Here is a 17,553-nt window from a genome sequence, read left to right as displayed (position 1 = left end):
TAAATTCAACACATTCTCTTCTCCTTTTTTTCGCGATAAAAGTTAAGAAAAATAAATGAAAAATAGCCCGCTGTTTCAAATAAAACTTTGAATTTCTCGGGATCGACATTCCGAGTGCGGACAGAAATGAGAAATGAACATGATGATGATTAGTCTGATCAGACCAGTAGAACAGGGTCCAGGGACCTACAGTAATAGTGATTTTAGTCATATGAAGGGTGTCTGGTATAAGTTTTAACAAAAAATGACGTTAGACCTGCATACAGTATACGTGTACAAAGTCCTGGCACTGGCTGCATACATGCCTAGCGATTGTATGGTTCCGTGCTTGAGAGGTACCATGCATGTAGTTTGTAGCTTTAGCCACCAAAGTGTTTCCTCTACATGCAGCATTGAGATATACGGAGTTAAAAAAAGTTTTCGTTTAACCCGAATTTTCTCCGTTTGTACATATTATCTAAGAATTGAGCTTTCATATTAGGCTCATATCAATATTGAAGTGAACTTATGATGGGTGCCTTTACTGCAAAGGTAATAATAACCACACTAAAATATCTGAGTCATTACAACTACTCATTGTTTCCAAAACACTTACTGTACATGCAGGGCTAGAAAAAAATTTTTTCACTGGTCACGGGGCTATCACCTTAAATTTTTACTGGTCAATTCAGTACTTTCACTGTTCCACTGGGCCAGTAGATTTTAAGATGACTGGCCCAAATGCATAATTATAATAGTAATATTTTGTTTATATTATGATACTTAAAAGTACAACATAAAAAAACAAGAAAAACAACAGAACTTATACACACAACCCTGACAAGTAAACTATCCCCACTATGAATGCATTTTGTTACATTTAAAAAACCCACACATCCAATGAACACATGTCCTCTGCAATGTACTGGCCCAGATGAAAAGTAATTCACTGGCCCGGGTCGCCCCAGACCAGCAGGACATCAATTATTTTGAGCCCTTAGATGTACCATGCTTGCAATGTCTAGGAAAAGAGGCTGGTCGGTTGATACATGCACATGAACAATGAATGTCCCATTATTTTGTTTATTTTGTGAATACACCAGGATGATATATAATTCTGAGATATTAGATTATGGTATCGATGTAATAAGAACATTTATCTTTTAGCATTCCCTCCTTTAGTCTACAATTAATTTTTTAGCTCACCTGTCAGTGAGATGATCGAAAGCTCAAATGAGCTTTCTGATCACATTTTATCTGACATCCGTCTGTCTGTCTGTCTGTCAAGCTGTCTGTAAACTTTCACATTGTCGACTTCTCAAGAACAACTGGGCAAGTTTGGATCAAACTTGCCAGAAAGCAGTGTGGGTTAAGGGGGCTTAAATTTGTTCAAATGAAGGGCAACATCCTCTATCAAGGGGGGATAAATAAGAATAAGTAAAAATTTGTTGTCATCTTTCAAAATTCCCCTTCTCAAGAACCATTGGGCCAGAAAAGTTAAAACTTATGTGAAACCTTCATTACATAGTGTAGATTCAATTCTTTTTTTCAAATCATGACACCAAGTGTTAGGGTGGGGTACATCAAAATGGGGGATTAAAGTTTTACATATTAAGAATATATAGGAAAAAATATTCAAGAACAACTAAGCCCTGTTAAGTCATATTGATATTGTACTTCATTTTAAATAATCATAACACGTACTGTATACTCAGATACCAATGACATTTGTTTCTGCATGCTCTAATTAAGTAAAATATCCCTCTGTTCCAATTTTCACAGTTTTTTTTTTTTTAAATTCCCAACATTGATTTTGATTTTCATCAACAACAATAGCCTAAGATTCAAATGGAAAATAGTTTGAAGTATGAAGCATTGCTTACTTTTTCAGAAAGATTATTATGTCTAATCATGATAAGAAGAAAATTTGATATGGTGAATAGAAAGATCAATATTATCTCAGCATGCTCAGCATAAAATTAAAAATATGAAGCATATATGAAAATAATATTTACTGTCATACCTATTTAATTCATATTAGAAAACTAATGAAGCGTTGCTTTTCAAATCAGAATATCGACACAGTTTTCTGTGCTTGTAAAATAAAAATGCTTCCATCTACAAGAGTTATCATTCCATCTACAGGAGTTATCTTTCTTCAAAAATATTTTTAAGAGAAAAAAAAATTAATAAATTGATCATGTTGATTGTAAAAATTCTGCATCTAAAATACCTGTAACAGTTAAGAGAATTACATGTTAAGAGATTGAAATATCTCAAATTTAACAGTTTAAAGGAGCTGAGTATAAATATTGTAAGTAAACTATTGTAAGTAATTAATAATTAAAACATATTGACAATAAAAAATAGAAATTAATATTTGTAACAAAATTCAGATTTGATTGAATTTACTACACAATGGTCCTCATCAGCAATCTCTGGTAGGGCAATTCATTGGATTGCTTGGAATAATTTCCTTCGAAAGTTGTCTTTCTTATCAGAAGGACATTTACACCTTAAGTCATATGTAGTCTCTAAATGTCCATGAAATGAACCTGAAGATCCCATTTGGATTTTTTTATGTAACTTAAGAAGGATCTAAGAAAATTGTTAAGTCTAGAATATAGTGTAAATATCAAATCTAAGGAGAAGCCTTTCAGTTCTACTAACTTGAGGTATTTATCCTTCAAAACAGGATCACAAAACTGCCCAGAGTGTCACATGCTGGAACAACATGATTGATTTTAATTGATTGACTTTTTAGTGCTTATAGAAGGATTAAAACAAGTATATTTAATTTGTTCTTGGATTCATAATTAATAAACTTTATAATTTTATTAAACTGAAATAAACCTTGAATCAAAGAACTTCAGTTTTGTTCTTAAAATACAATCGGGGAAACATGTTCTGCTACAGAATGTTTATGGGTAGGGGACCTGCCGACCTGGAGTAGTGATATACACTAAGTATATTAATTCAAATTGCAGTACGAAACGTTTTCAATTTTATTCATTTTCTGTTTTTATGTTCATTTTATTTATGAATTTAGTATAAGATTAAATGAATAAAAGGAATAAAGCCTTAGATTTTGTATTTCCAAGTATTTCCCAGTTTAGTGAAAATTTGTAGTATTTACCAGGATGGGAAATACTGTATTTACCACCAGTAATTCCCACCACTTGTATTTCCCGTCCAACCCTGATAATAATTTCCCTAATATCTTTGAATATAAATGGACCATTTCTAAGTTTTCTATTTTTGTACAAAGCTGTACTATATATTTTTGCAAGAGTTTTACAGTGAGGTAGGGTAAATGATGAAATTACTGAAATAAGTTAACATTTATTGTGAAATATAAAGATACATGTAGTCTCGATTACTTTTACTGCCACATGTGCCATGAACCTTTTCTTCTTTATACTTAAGATTTTCAAAAAGAATAAATCAATATAAGGTTTGAAGGGTCTGAAACTAAGGTACATCAGACCAATCCAGTCTAGTGGTTGAGTGGTCCATTCATATAAAATGTACGTGAACTAGACCATTTGGACATGCATGCTGTTAAATAAATAATAAACTCCCATTGCAGTCTTTCAACATGTTCAAATAAATAGTCATAACTTTTCAAGAAAGTTTCTTATTTCTTTAACGCCATCACTGTGTGAAGAAAAAAAAATCCCCACATGACACATTCCCTACTTTTCGCCACTGCTGTAATTGAGAAGTTGAAACTACTGTTCACTATCAACATGGTAAAAATATAGTATAATAGTTTTTAAATTAATTTTTAATACATGTATTTACAATAATTATAATGCTGTAATGTCCTGATGAACCCAACTCAATTGGCTTAAAAGGACCTATCCAAAAGTCTGTCAAAAATATTGACACATGCAAAAGACAATATCCTTATAACATATGGTTTCAAAAGTTCTCATTAAAATTCTTGATGAAGTAATTTTGCATGTTTGGTCAGGGCTAGTGAATTTTTGGCCAGGACTAGTAATAATTATAGGAATGAGCCCGATTGAAAGTCACTCATTTCCATCATATTTATATATATATGCTGTAATATACAGGTGTACTGCTGTTCGAATATTTCCAGATAAAAGATATGCATTTTAGTAGACTAAAGCAAATATAATTTCTTACAGCTAAAATTCCAACTTTGGCTGCAGTATATTATCCAGAAGAAGATGCTACTGGTGTTATTCCTACAAACAGAATACTTGACATCTCCTCCTGTGAGGTGAATGCCAAAGTCACCATTCGCTGGAGTAAAGACACGCTTCTACCTGCTCGTATCATTGCATTGTCAGGTAAATACATATGTATTTTATAGAGGTGTTTAACAATATATGACACACAGGCAGAAAGAAAAATGAAAACAAAAGCTACATATTATTTTAATCAACAGGTATTCAAAATTATTATTTAAAGTCAGAAGTATCCAATATTCTTCATTCCAGTTTCTATGGCAATGATTTCCTAAAATGTTATACTTACAGTGTTTTCCTTACTATTGTCCTTAATAACTTGAAAGACTCATGTTCAGAAATTTTTGACCACTGTTTTGTACGTTTTCACTGGATACTTGACAGATTTCTTGTTTTAAATCTAGCCTTTTAGACCCCGCAAAGTGTATATACATATATTAATTTTGTTATTTAAAGATGCATTTAAATAAAGGTTTTTTTTTGGGGGGGGGGGGGTGGCAGGATTTAACTGTTTTTCAACTTAACATTATATTTTGTTCAAACTTTTTAATTATCCTTAACGAATGAAAACTAGGCAGCGCTTTCTGGTTAGGACATTTTTCTCCATCATCCCTGTACAATTTTTATCGTGCTTATAATAAAAGTTTACAAATTCAAATATTTGTTGCTAGTTGTACTCCATTTTTGAGAACAGCCGGAATTATGACATCACTGATTACATCATCCGTGACTTCCTAGTATTATAACTTTCCCGATATTTTACATTATCATAATTTTAGATTAACATGATTAATATGATTGTCTATGGTGTTTTGGTATTTTTGGTATCATGCTTGATATTCAGATTATGTCCATTTATATGTGTGACATGTGTGATATATATCATGTATATTATGAAACACCCTGTATTACTCCTTCTAAGATGGTTTAAAAATGGTACATGTATTGCTAAACGTTGGTTAATTTGTATTCCAAGTAGTAGACTAGTAGTTATTAGTCCCCTACCGGTGAAACCGGAGGGGACTATAGGTTTCCTCGGAGTCTGTCCGTCCGTCTGTCTGTCTGTCTGTCAGTCTGTCCCACTTGGTTTTCCGCACTTTTTTCCTAAACGCTTGCAGATATTGAGCTAATTTTTGGTATGTGTGTGTATCTTGATGAGTTACAGATCAAGTTTGCATTTCGTTCCGCTTTATTGATTTTGACGGAATTACGGCCTTTTCAATTTTTACGGGTCTTCTGCAATTTTCTTCTAAACGCTTGTAGATATTGAGCTGATTTTTGGTATTTGGCTTTACCTTGATAAGTTATAGATCAAGTTTGCATTTCGTCTCACTTCATTAATCTTTAACGGAATTATGGCATTTTCAATTCTTAATGGGAACGGAACCAGATTACACTTGCCGGTAGGAGACTAGTATTGCTAATGCAATACTCTCAGAATGATTGTTCACATAGCAAAACATGGACTTTAGCATTGTACACATATGGGGAAGAGGGGTAGCATTGCTTGGGCTCATTGCTTACAGTACCTCTAGTTAATTTTTGATCATGTATTAAAAATGAATACCGGTAACTTATCAACTTGAAATTTCATTTCATTTTGAATTATTTTTTTTTTCTTCCAATATTAAAAAAATGTGCAAAAATAAGCCTTTTTGATCACGTAGATGTCTGCTTATTGTTATTTCTCTGTATTTCCTTTTTAGCTCACCTTTTACCTCAGCTCTTCTGATTAAAATTTGTCAGTTGTCATCATTGCCATAAACTTTCCAAATTTTCACTTTCATCTAATGACTCCAAATCAAAATCGTAAAACTAAAAACCAGATGCTGAGGCATCAGTCATTCTGGTGTGGTGTAAAAAATGACGCATTAGACCAGAGGCACTGCTCATCGGTCAGGTCCGATGTCTTTCACATAGACTGTACTTTCAGTGTAAACAGTAATATATGAAACATTTTATTCAGAAAAAAACATTAAATACAGAAATAATTTGAAGTCTGATGCAAGTTCATACAAAATAATATCTGATAAGTTATGTCAGAGAAAAGATAAAACATAAGTCACGTTAAATTATACTATTTCCAAATATTAAATGGTGTGGTTTGTGATAAAATTGTAAGAATATGTTAATAGGTAGAGTATTTATAATTACAAATGTTTTTGTTCCACTGCATTGCACCACAACAGATTATTTTGGTAGCCATTTTTAGCTCAACTGAGCTAAAAGCCCAATGGAGCTTTTCTGATCACTTTTTGGCATCAGTCTGTGTTCATCTGTAAAGTTTTCACATTTTTGACTTCTTCTCCAGAACCACTGGTCCAATGTCAACCAAACTTGCCACAAAGATGGGCTAGAAAAATTGCATTGCCCGATGCCCTTTGATAACCAATATTGTTTGGTGGACAAGTTATTTGATAAGTGGTACCTGCCCACTGACAAGAGCTTTTCCAGTTAACAAAAAATCATAAACGCAAATGTTACTTATTTTACCACTGTTAAAATATAATGAACTATAATGATGAACTAATGAATTATATCTATCTTCAATGCAGCTGACAATATTGAATACTCAGTTGGAACTCCTCTAGAATTAACACATTCATGTGTTGTTAAAAGAGCTAGGTTCACTTTATGCATAAAATGGCCCTGTTCTTATATCAATTACTTGATTATCACTTTCTGCCCCATGTCATATATCAAAATAAAGTAGAGACTTAGCACTCTCATCTCCTATAACAAGATTTCTTTTGGAGAATTCGGGTATTGGAAAACAGGCTTTGTGAAAATGCAATGTTCTTGAATTTTGCAGAAAACAGGCATATTTGACTACATTCAGCAAATAATTAAAATATGAGCACAGTCCTCGATCCAAAAATTAAAACATGTTTTATGATCTTAAGAAACAGACCTTTCATTATGTAATTGCATATTTTGGATCAGAGGTTGTGTTCTATATGAAATATTGAAAAAATACTCCAACTTTTGGCCATTTTTAAAGGAATTTACAGGATATGGTAAAAATGACGCATTTTATGACGTCATAATGCATTGACTAGAAAGAAAATTACGTCATGTTCAATAGATAAACGGTCACCAAGGGTCCAAGTAATAAATTCTGCATTTTCAACCAAAACTGAGCAGTTTCGATTTTTCAGAAATTCTCAGGGCCAAAAAAGGCCCTAAATGGCTCTTGCTCTTTGCACAAGACTAAATATGGCAGGTATCAATATCATGTCTAAAAATTTGAAGAGGATTTATGACCTTTTTTAAATTCAACCGTGAATACACACAATACAAACACTTGCTTTAATTATTAATTGGAGGTGTTGACTGGCAGTCATGACACACAGTCATGAAGTCGATCCTTTGATCAACAATCAGGATTTTTTTAAATAATAAAATAATATACATGTGCATATTTTTTTTCATTTAAATAATACAGAAAAATATACACATTAACATGTATTTAAAATTTTAACTTTGATAATCAATACTTACTGCAAACACTTAGAAGCCTCCCTAGAATTAGAAATTTCCCCCTAAATTTCTGGGAGAGTTAAGTGATTTGGGATCTAGGTGGGTCCTAGATGCTACTGATAATGCTTTAATGTTGTGTTATTTAAGAAAAAGGTGGGACAAGAACTACTGGGATAAAAATGTTTTGAATCTATAGGGAAAATGCATTATTTCTTTTGCCTCATCTAGTAGGCAAACAAAGTACAAGATTGTAATAAGGAAGGGTATGTTTATTTATAAGATTTTTGAAATTGTTTGGCAACATAGCTTCATCTTTAAATCAATTTTCTTTTATACTTCTATGGATTCTTACAGTGTAGTATCATACTCAGGTGACCGTTAAGGCCTTTTGGTCTCTTATTGAAATTGTGTTTCAGACTTCACAAATATTTTCAAATACATGTAGAGCACAGGTTACAAATATGTGTAACATGTAGATAACTAGTCCATTAATTTCAGATTCCAGACAGAAGCTTGAGGAGGCCATTGACAATTTTGAGCAGGACATGGATGAAAATGATTTAGATACATGCACAGCCTTAAAACAGGACAAAAAGGTGAGTAAATTCATTATGTCTGAGTTTACTGGAAAAGAAATGGTGCATTTTTAGCTCTACTGGTCAGAGACCAGAAGAGCTTATGCAATACTGTATACAGGGATATTTTCGCCCCATGTTTTTTTTTTTTTTTGCCCTTTTACACTTGTAAATAAATTTGTCCCATTTTAATTTCGCCCAATCACAGTTCTGTTTAAGAAATTATATTGTGTTTACTTAATTCACCCTGTTTTAAATTCACCCACCTGTGAGTAGGGCGAAAGGTGCAAAAATAAAACAGGGGCGAAAATTTCCCTGTATACAGTAGTAAAGTCTCAGTCTGTCTGTCTGGCTGTCCGTCCATCTGTAAACAATTTTTCAAAATGCTACTCCTCCTACAGTTTTGGTCTCATTTCAGTATATAATTACTTGGCACACAAATAGACTACACTAAGATACAAATTCTTTATATCGTTTTTTTATTTTGATGAATGGTGTTGCCAACGTTAATAATAATAGAAGCTTCTGTGAAAAACTTTCAAAATGCTACTCCTCCTACATTTTAGTATAACTTGGCACACATGTAGATTACATTAAGATAGATATTTCTCTAGTATATCGCTTTTTTGATTTCAATGAATAGTGTTGCCTTGGTTACTAAAATTAGATATCTCTGTCAGTCATCAACAACAGTTTCTGTTCATTTTCATTGCAGAAGTTGCACATTTTTGGTATTTTGATTTATCATGAAAATATCTAGGTCAAGTTCTGTTTTGGGTATGATAGAGCAATTTTTGACAGAGTTATGCCCCTTGGACTTTGAAAAATTCCAATTATATGCAGTTTCCGTTTATTTTCTTCACAGAGGTTGCAAAAACTGACATAGAATTTGGTATATGGATTTATCATAAAAATATCTGGGTCAAGTTCTGTTTTGGGTATGACCGAGCAATTTTTGACAGAGTTATACCCCTTGGACTTTGAAAAATTCCAATTATTGGGGGGGGGGGCATAAGTGTTTCACAAACATCTCTTTTTCTGTATAGTTCTTTTAATAGGCTACTCCTCGTAAAACTTTTAGTCTGATTGCAATCTTGCCACAAAAAGAGACTTAATCAAGGATCATTATTCTATTTATTGCTGTTGCAAAGATTCAAGTACAACCTCTATTTTTCTCTTCCTTTGTTTTTAGTACAAACAAGTAGAGTTACAATCTCGACAGAAACTTCTCGTTTCTGAATAATTGGACTACATTAAATGTAAATGATGGTTTCTGGTGAACCATTGAATTGATTGATAAACTCATTAAAAAATTGGTTTGCATGCAGGTGAGAATTTTTTTCCCCTGAAATTTTTAACATTAAAATTAATGCTAAATTTTTGAAATCTTTTAAAATTGAAGATATTTATAAAATTAAAACATATGTAGATTGGATAAGATTCTGAAACAAGTTGTCATTCATGATTAGTTACAAACTGATGTGTTTGGTTTCATTTGATTTGTCAAGATTTGACAAATATATATATATATATATATATATATATATATATATATATATATATATATATATATATATATATATATATATATATATATATATATATATATATATGTGTGTGTGTGTGTGTGTGTGTGCGTGTGTGTATATGTATATATATATATATATATATATATATATATATATATATATATATATATATATATATATATATATATATATATATATATAATTGGACATTGAGTCTTCTTTAGATTGAATTCTTCAGCACCTATAAGCCCAGCTTTCATATTTCACATGAGCATTTCCTGTGACAAGACCTTTATGAATGTGCATTTTGAACCCATGACCTTAAAGTTTGACCTATTTGTCAATTTTAAAGTATATGATAAAGAATGGCAACCCATCCACTAAGACCCCTAGAGTGGGGGACCACAGTTCTCTGAATTTGCTTGTTATTCCACATATATATATAGAAGAATAACACATATTGTATATCATTTTGTTATTGATTTATTTACAAGTTTGATAAATTGTATAAAAGACTACTAATTTAAATAGGATTCTCTTGAAAACTCCCTAGTAATGCCTCAATCTCTTTCAGGGAATAAAGAAGAAGCGAACTGTAAAAAGCTTAAAAATGGATTCAATGGAAGTCAAAGACAAGAAAAAGGCAAAAGTATTACGGACCGTGCAGCACCCAAACATTGCCATTCCATGTACTTCAAGATCAGAGGACCATCCAAGATACCAACTGACAACAGATCTCCAGGCTAAAATCAACTCCTTACTCAACAACACCTCTTCTAGTGTTATCAGTTCAGTGAATTTTTACTCAAAGAGTGCTGTTAATCCTGTCTTCAAAAATTCTTCACTAAAAACTGTTGCCCAACCTCTAGAGGGAATAACAGATCCAACAGTCACTCGTGAAAAAACCTGCCTTGAGAAATCACCAATAATACCCAGTGAGCCATCTGTCGAACACCATACATCCTCAGATTGCGCAACAAATGTGGCCATCTCGGAAGGAGCTTACACAGACAGTGTCATTTTGTCAACCACCATAGAGGACATTCCGACTACTGTTTTGCAGGCTACACAAGAGGAAACTTGCCTCGGAAATACTACATCACAAGATTTTATGAACGGTACAAAAGCAGACCAGGAGACATGTGCAGAAATAGCCACACAGACTGCCTCTACAGAAATTTCCACACACACAGCAATGTTCGACAGAGCCACCATAGACAATTCCACACAGATGGACTCTCCTGCAACAGCCTCTGCTGAGATTGCCATACAGACCGCCTGCATAGATACAGACTCTACAGAAGTTTCCACACAAACAGCGGTGTTCGACAGAGCCACCATAGACAATTTCACACAGATGGACTCTCCTGCAACAGCCTCTGCTGAGATTGCCATACAGACAGCCTGCCTAGATACAGCCTCAAAAGAAGTTTCCACACAAACAGCGGTGTTCGACAGAGCCACCATAGACAATTTCACACAGATGGACTCTCCTACAACAGCCTCTGCTGAGAATGCCATACAGACAGCCTGCCTAGATACAGCCTCAGCAGAAGTTTCCACACAAACAGCAGTGTTCAACAGAGCCACCATAGACAATTCCACACAGATGGACTCTCCTACAACAGCCTCTGCTGAGAATGCCATACAGACAGCCTGCCTAGATACAGCCTCAGCAGAAGTTTCCACACAAACGACATGTATGCAGATACTTACCACAGCAGTTACTACTCAGACAGCCCTTCCAGACACAGCTTCTGCAGAAACTAGCACACAGGATTTATACTCTCAGATGGATGTCACAAATAATGCTACACAGACATCTAGTCAAGAGACAATCTCTGTAGAAATTGCTTCACAGACATCACCACAAACAGCCAATGAAGACATTGACAGAGAGACAACTCTACAGCAGACAACATCTCTAGGAATTTCCATGCAAGGTGCCACTGAAGAAGAAACTTTTGCTACAAGCAGGTGTCAACTTTCAGCTCTTCAGAAAACTTTCTTGGGAAATGTGATTCAGTCACCCTCTCCTACATTGACACTATTAGAGGATGTTACACAGCCAGAATCATCAACACCAGATCCAGATGTACAGAACACCAGTCTCCCTGTCCTGAACTTGTCAGATTGCTTTCCAGAGTTGGATGACCCATATGTGGAGAGACAGCATCGCATGATGAGAAATGTTGAAGACAATCATTCAGCTCTAAAACAACTTCAAAAAAGCATGGATGAAATTAAAAAACTGCTGGAGAAAATAGTATCCCATCCAGTGGAAGCAAATCCCTCTCCAAGCCAACTCATGCAACAGTCCATATCAACAGCTGCTTGGACCACCATTTCGGGCAGAGAAAACATCCCTGCTTGTAAATCACCACCAAAGAAACCAGAGACAGCAGCAAAGGCAGTGCCAAGTTCCATCTTTACTAATATGGACACATTAATCGCTAAGTCACCACAATCATCGGAACAAGCAGCAACACAGGCATTGCCCACGTCTATTTTCACAAGTATAGAAACTCTTGCCACTTCATCAGATCCAAATCAGAAATCCATATCAGAGGCAACAATTCATGTAGCGAAATCCATCTTTAGAAGTGTCGATTTCCTTGCTGCCAGTTCGTGTCAAACTTTGTCTGGTCTAGTACCAAGCGACAACTCAACTACCGAAAGTCAACCAGAAGTCCAACATCAACCAGAAACTGTCGACACCTTGGATTTTTTAGAGGTGCGTGGAGATGAAATTGTGGAAAGGATGAGTCGTGATGTTGATGGCCCGGTGGATGAAGTGGATGAAGCAGACAAACAGCCTGAGAATACCATCAATGACAGGTCTTTGGATGTTGATGACAGCCAGCAGGAGCATGCCAGTACCTCACTTGATGGTTCAAAAATTATTATCTCAAAACCAGATTTTTGGAAAATGACTATCAAGTCTGTGATTTCATGTGGAGCAAAACATGTACAGGATCAAGGCCACATATTGCCAGAGTATGAGAAGAACAATCCTGTGTTTTTGGAGTTGGTGGAGGACATAAGGGGCCAAAAACAGGAACACCGACAGAAATTCGCAACATCACTTTTTCGTGCCATGTGTACAGTGGAGGATGTCTACAAGAAGAATGTAAATGGCCGAGTGTTCTGTGGAGGCAATGTGGAAAAAGCAAAAGTGAATCCTGTCAAAGTTAAGGATATCAAGGAAATCTGTTTCAGATGTTTTCCCTGTACACCTGCAGAGGAGGAGAAAGCCACCAGGGTGATTGAGCGGACACTCAACAAGGTCATATGGAAATTCAATAAATACCTAGCTGACCATTTCGATTTGACACCAATTCTTTCATGAACATTTGGGAAACCTATCTGACCATTTTGATTTGGCACCAAATCTTACTTGAAAATCTGAGACATTAACAATTGGATTTTTCTAAACACTGTATACACTGCTCTTGAGTAATAATAGATAAGAAATGTACCAAGTTTTCATTAGAAAATGACAGAAGATAGAAATATAATTTCTCTTTATCATAGAATGTTATCAGCATAATCATGAAGCGAGATAAAAAAAATTAATGTCTACCAAAGAAAAAAATTGTTCAAATACTTTTTGGTAGGTTGATAAAAAGCTCTAGAAGTTGTTGTTTGATATCAATAAAAACCAAAATTATATATTATGAGAATTTAAGTATTGATATCTGAAATGTTTTTTCATCAGCTTAAAGAACTGTCAATTATAGTGTATTGAATATTAGTACACATGTACTTGATAATCAGTATTCATGAAGGAAGGGGTTCTTAATAAGAATTATGTTAGTTTTTTGTCAGACATTGAATCTTTGATCTTTATTGCCCCTCATAGTACCTAATTGATATTATGACAAGTGACTTGTTTAAAAACATGTCTGAATTTTTTAATAACTCTGACACCTTCCTGTACTGAATAGCAGTTACATGTATAATGTGAAATTTTATCAATGAATTTTTCTGATTTTTGTAGATAGTAGTGTTTTCTACATTGAATTGAGCCATAAATCATAATTTATCTGACTTGTTATTCACTTTTAATAAAATGTTTTTATTCAGAGTTTATGAATTGGTATTAACCATTATTGTTGCTATTATTCAGTGATGAAATCATGGAAGCCATCATTGTTTGTCATATTGTATTTTAATTTTTAATTGTTCAAGTACCATGTTCTCCTAATCAATTAACCCCAAAAAGTCATAAGGTGACAAACATGCAAGCTATTATTAACAACCAGTCTGATTTTATTTTTATTTTTTTATATTGACAAAATATGAGAGCAATCATACTGGGCCTCTATTTTTAAGACTAATGAAAATAGCAAAGGGAGAATGTGGTACCAGACACTTCTGTACTTCCTTAGCACAGTGTTATTTTCAATAATCTTGTTGTGTTATTCTAGCATTGAATAAATTACTGAAAATCATTAGTTTAATTGTGTTAATTTTGTCCAGTTATATTTGAATAAGGCCAAAAAAAATGATTTGTTTAATGTACTCTGACCAACTTCTCAAAATACTGTTACTCAATCATTTTTATCCTTCAAAATGGTACTTTAAATTCTTTTTTTTCAGTTAAGAAAGATTATTTATACTATTTTTAAAGTTAAGGTCTATAATTTTACAAAGATTCTTTTTCCATTAAAAGATTTATCTGAAAAAAAAAATATTAAACCTGTTTAGCTGTCAGGTGTACAAAATGAAAATTTCTTGATTTGTGCTTTTTATAACAACTATAAAAGTCTTAGCCAATTTCTTATAAAACCTACATATCTTGAAAAATGTGGAACAGAGTACATCAAACAAATAATTTTTTTTAAATAATGGCCTTAATCATACAGGCATAGTGCATTCAAAGAAACCGTACAAGGTTCAGAATCCCTCAACCTTCGTAAATCAATATGTTCTGATGCAAATAGATGACTTCCACATTTATAAGAATTATTTCCCTTTGTTGACACAACAACCATTTTTTTTTCACTATATTCTTTAATTCACATGTACCTGTACAAATTTTAGATATTCATAAACATAAAGCATAATATAGATCAAAGGAAATATTCATCTTATATTGCCTTATAGGGTTGGTGATGTAATATACCTTTGTCAGTTGACCCAAGAATGATAATGCAAAGGGATAAAATTTTTGTAAATGTGAATACCATCTATTCATACTCACACCTTAGGGAAATGAGATAATCAAACAAGAAAAATGTGTTCTTGAATTTAATGGAATACATTGCAAGGTATCAATAATATTATTTTGCTATAACACATGTATAAAATTTCATGCAAACTTTTCTTTTCAAGCAATCCTTACTTTTTCATTCTCTGCTTAAACCATACCTTCAAATGTAATACATGTCAAACAGCAAAAAAATTTCCTTCAAGATTTTTTGAATATCATTTTTGGTATATATATAAAATTGATTTTCATGGTTACATGATCACATAATCTTGATGACAGGAAATTGAGAGTATATTCCAAGAAAAAGAAAGATACTTGAAGTGTTCTGTTTTTAAAGGAAAATATTTCACAAATTTCATTAATTATTTTTGAATTTTAGTACAATGAATCTAAAGATTTATCATATTGATGAATAAATAGAGTGTAAAAGAAAAAGGGTATGATTTGTTACTTGCTATAAAAATTATTACAAGTTATGAAAACAGGTTAAGTATGTACTAAATAAAGAACATCTATACCTCCCTTTTACTAAGTTATATGCACACCCTCATCATGCTCGTGTAATGAACTGTCTCTCAACACATAAAAACAGTGAGTATATTATACAGTTACATGTATATACATGTATAAATTTTTGCAATGTCTATAGGCAATAATAGTAACAATTAATAATAAATTGCATGAAGTTTCAAATTCAACTATCAAGTATTTGTGAAAGAAGAAAGTGATTGTAAAAAATAACAGAATTCAAACAATAATGTCCACCATATTTAGACACTAAAGGAAGGTCTCAATCACAATTCTCACGATTATTCAATTTGATGAAATGCATTGTTCTTCTGTCGTAACAACACAGTTAAATCAATCCCTGGTCATCAGCAAAAACACAGTCACAGTTTCTTAAAATCCAGAAGCATTGCCATCCTTTTCAATAACTTTTGGAACAACTTTGTACAAGTGGTCTATGTATTTATTGCACTGTTCCACAGTTAGCCCATTCCAGAAATCCACAATTCCATTGATGAGTTCATCTTGGTTTCGTGGTTTCACTCTACGTCTGATGTGGTACTTCAGAGCTGCCCATATGTTCTCAATCGGATTCATATCCGGAGACTCTGGTGGTGTTACCCAGTGGTTGATATTGTGGTCTTCCATCCACTGTTTGGTTGATCGACTGACGTGTTTGGGATCGTTGTCCTGCATAAGTCTGTGTCCATCCGGGTAATGTTGCTGCAGGAATGGGAGTAAAGTTGTTTCCAGGATCTGTTGGTAGTAGATGCTGTCCATGATCCCAGTAAATATATGGATTCCTGTTGGCCCCCGCCTGGAAATACCAGCCCATACATGCACCTGCAATATTTGGAAAAAAAATGATTATTAAAACATTTTTAGAACATGTACTAAGAAACAAAATTTTTAATAATACATGTTTACTTATTATTTTTTAGGCTACAGGTTGTTTTAAGATGTTTTTACATGTAAAAGGGTGGAAATTTGTATACAGCACTCATTCTTTTACACACCAGCAGGGTTATTCGATCTCTATTGAGAAGTTGATGGCTGGTTTTAATACCCCCCCCCCCCCCAAGCGGGAGTATTAAACGAGCCATCAACTTCTCAACAGAGAATGCAGAAGTGCTAGTACAATTTAATCTAGGTCCCGGAACTAAACTCAAAGAATCATGACAATACTGCATTTGAGTAATTTTTTTTAGATGCTTGCCTACAGCAAAACGAAAGTAGATTCGCTCCGGTACGATTTTGGGGAATACATTTAACATTACATACATGTACGAAAAAGTTGAATAAAAATTAACCACGTTTACTAAAAAATTACCTTTTTTTAGTTTGTGCAGTATATGTACCTTCCACTTAAATAATAAACTGATAAAACCACAAATAGGAGTTTTTAGGTAGGCCCCTGAAATGGCTGAATCAATCTTGACATTCGGAACTCTCTGAATTGTTCATTCTGATCATACTTGTACGAACTTTTTGACCCCCATGCAATTTATAAACTTTTGATTCATCTAACACATGGGGGTGGGGAGAGGTTTAGAATTTTAGCAAAAATCAAGAATAAACAAAGTGTTCATTGTTTCTTTGTAAAAATAATGTGAATACATTTATTTTTAATTTAACACACCCGGGGGGGGGGGGTAGATTAGAGTAAGCAAGGTTTTCATTTTGTCTTTGTAAAAATAAAGTGACTACATTTATTGTTTTATTTATTTATTTTTGCTTCGGTCGATTGCAGTAATTTACATGTATTATTTTTTTTTCCTCGTCGGAACCCACGGGTTTTTCGGCTCTCCGTTCATTCATTGAATGTTGCCAGTGTAGCGGAGTCGGGGAGAAAAACTCGTGTGTTCAGACGATGTATTATGTTTTTTATATCAAAAATTACCAAAAAGGAAATAAATAAAGATTAAAAATGGTATTTATAGTGTACATGGATTGTCTATGTATGTCTGTATTTTGTTTTACTTATGTGCGATTCTATCATTTACGGTGTGGATTAAAAAAGATAGATATTCAAAACTTGTTATTTACGTGTG

The 17,553-nt window shown here is 33.5% G+C and overlaps 1 protein-coding gene across 1 annotated transcript in view; it reads left to right on the top strand.

The window, feature by feature from the left end:
• The window catches only part of LOC133188212 (mucin-2-like), a 101,509-nt gene extending 88,152 nt beyond the window's left edge, over nucleotides 1–13,357 (top strand). Inside the window, exons 2-4 of the mRNA XM_061323590.1 lie at nucleotides 4,134–4,298; nucleotides 8,175–8,272; nucleotides 10,355–13,357. Coding sequence (XP_061179574.1) covers nucleotides 4,134–4,298; nucleotides 8,175–8,272; nucleotides 10,355–13,129 — 3,038 coding nt within the window. The 3' untranslated portion in view covers nucleotides 13,130–13,357. The remainder of the gene's footprint in view (nucleotides 1–4,133; nucleotides 4,299–8,174; nucleotides 8,273–10,354) is intronic.
• The last annotated feature ends 4,196 nt before the right edge of the window (nucleotides 13,358–17,553 follow it).

The sequence above is a fragment of the Saccostrea echinata genome, unplaced genomic scaffold (assembly GCF_033153115.1).
Source record: "Saccostrea echinata isolate AGI-Se365-2 ecotype Australia unplaced genomic scaffold, CSIRO_AGI_Sech_v1 ptg000016l, whole genome shotgun sequence".
NCBI lineage: Eukaryota > Metazoa > Mollusca > Bivalvia > Ostreida > Ostreidae > Saccostrea > Saccostrea echinata.
Note: the sequence above shows the minus strand (reverse complement) of the source record. Positions and strands in the feature narration are given on the sequence as shown.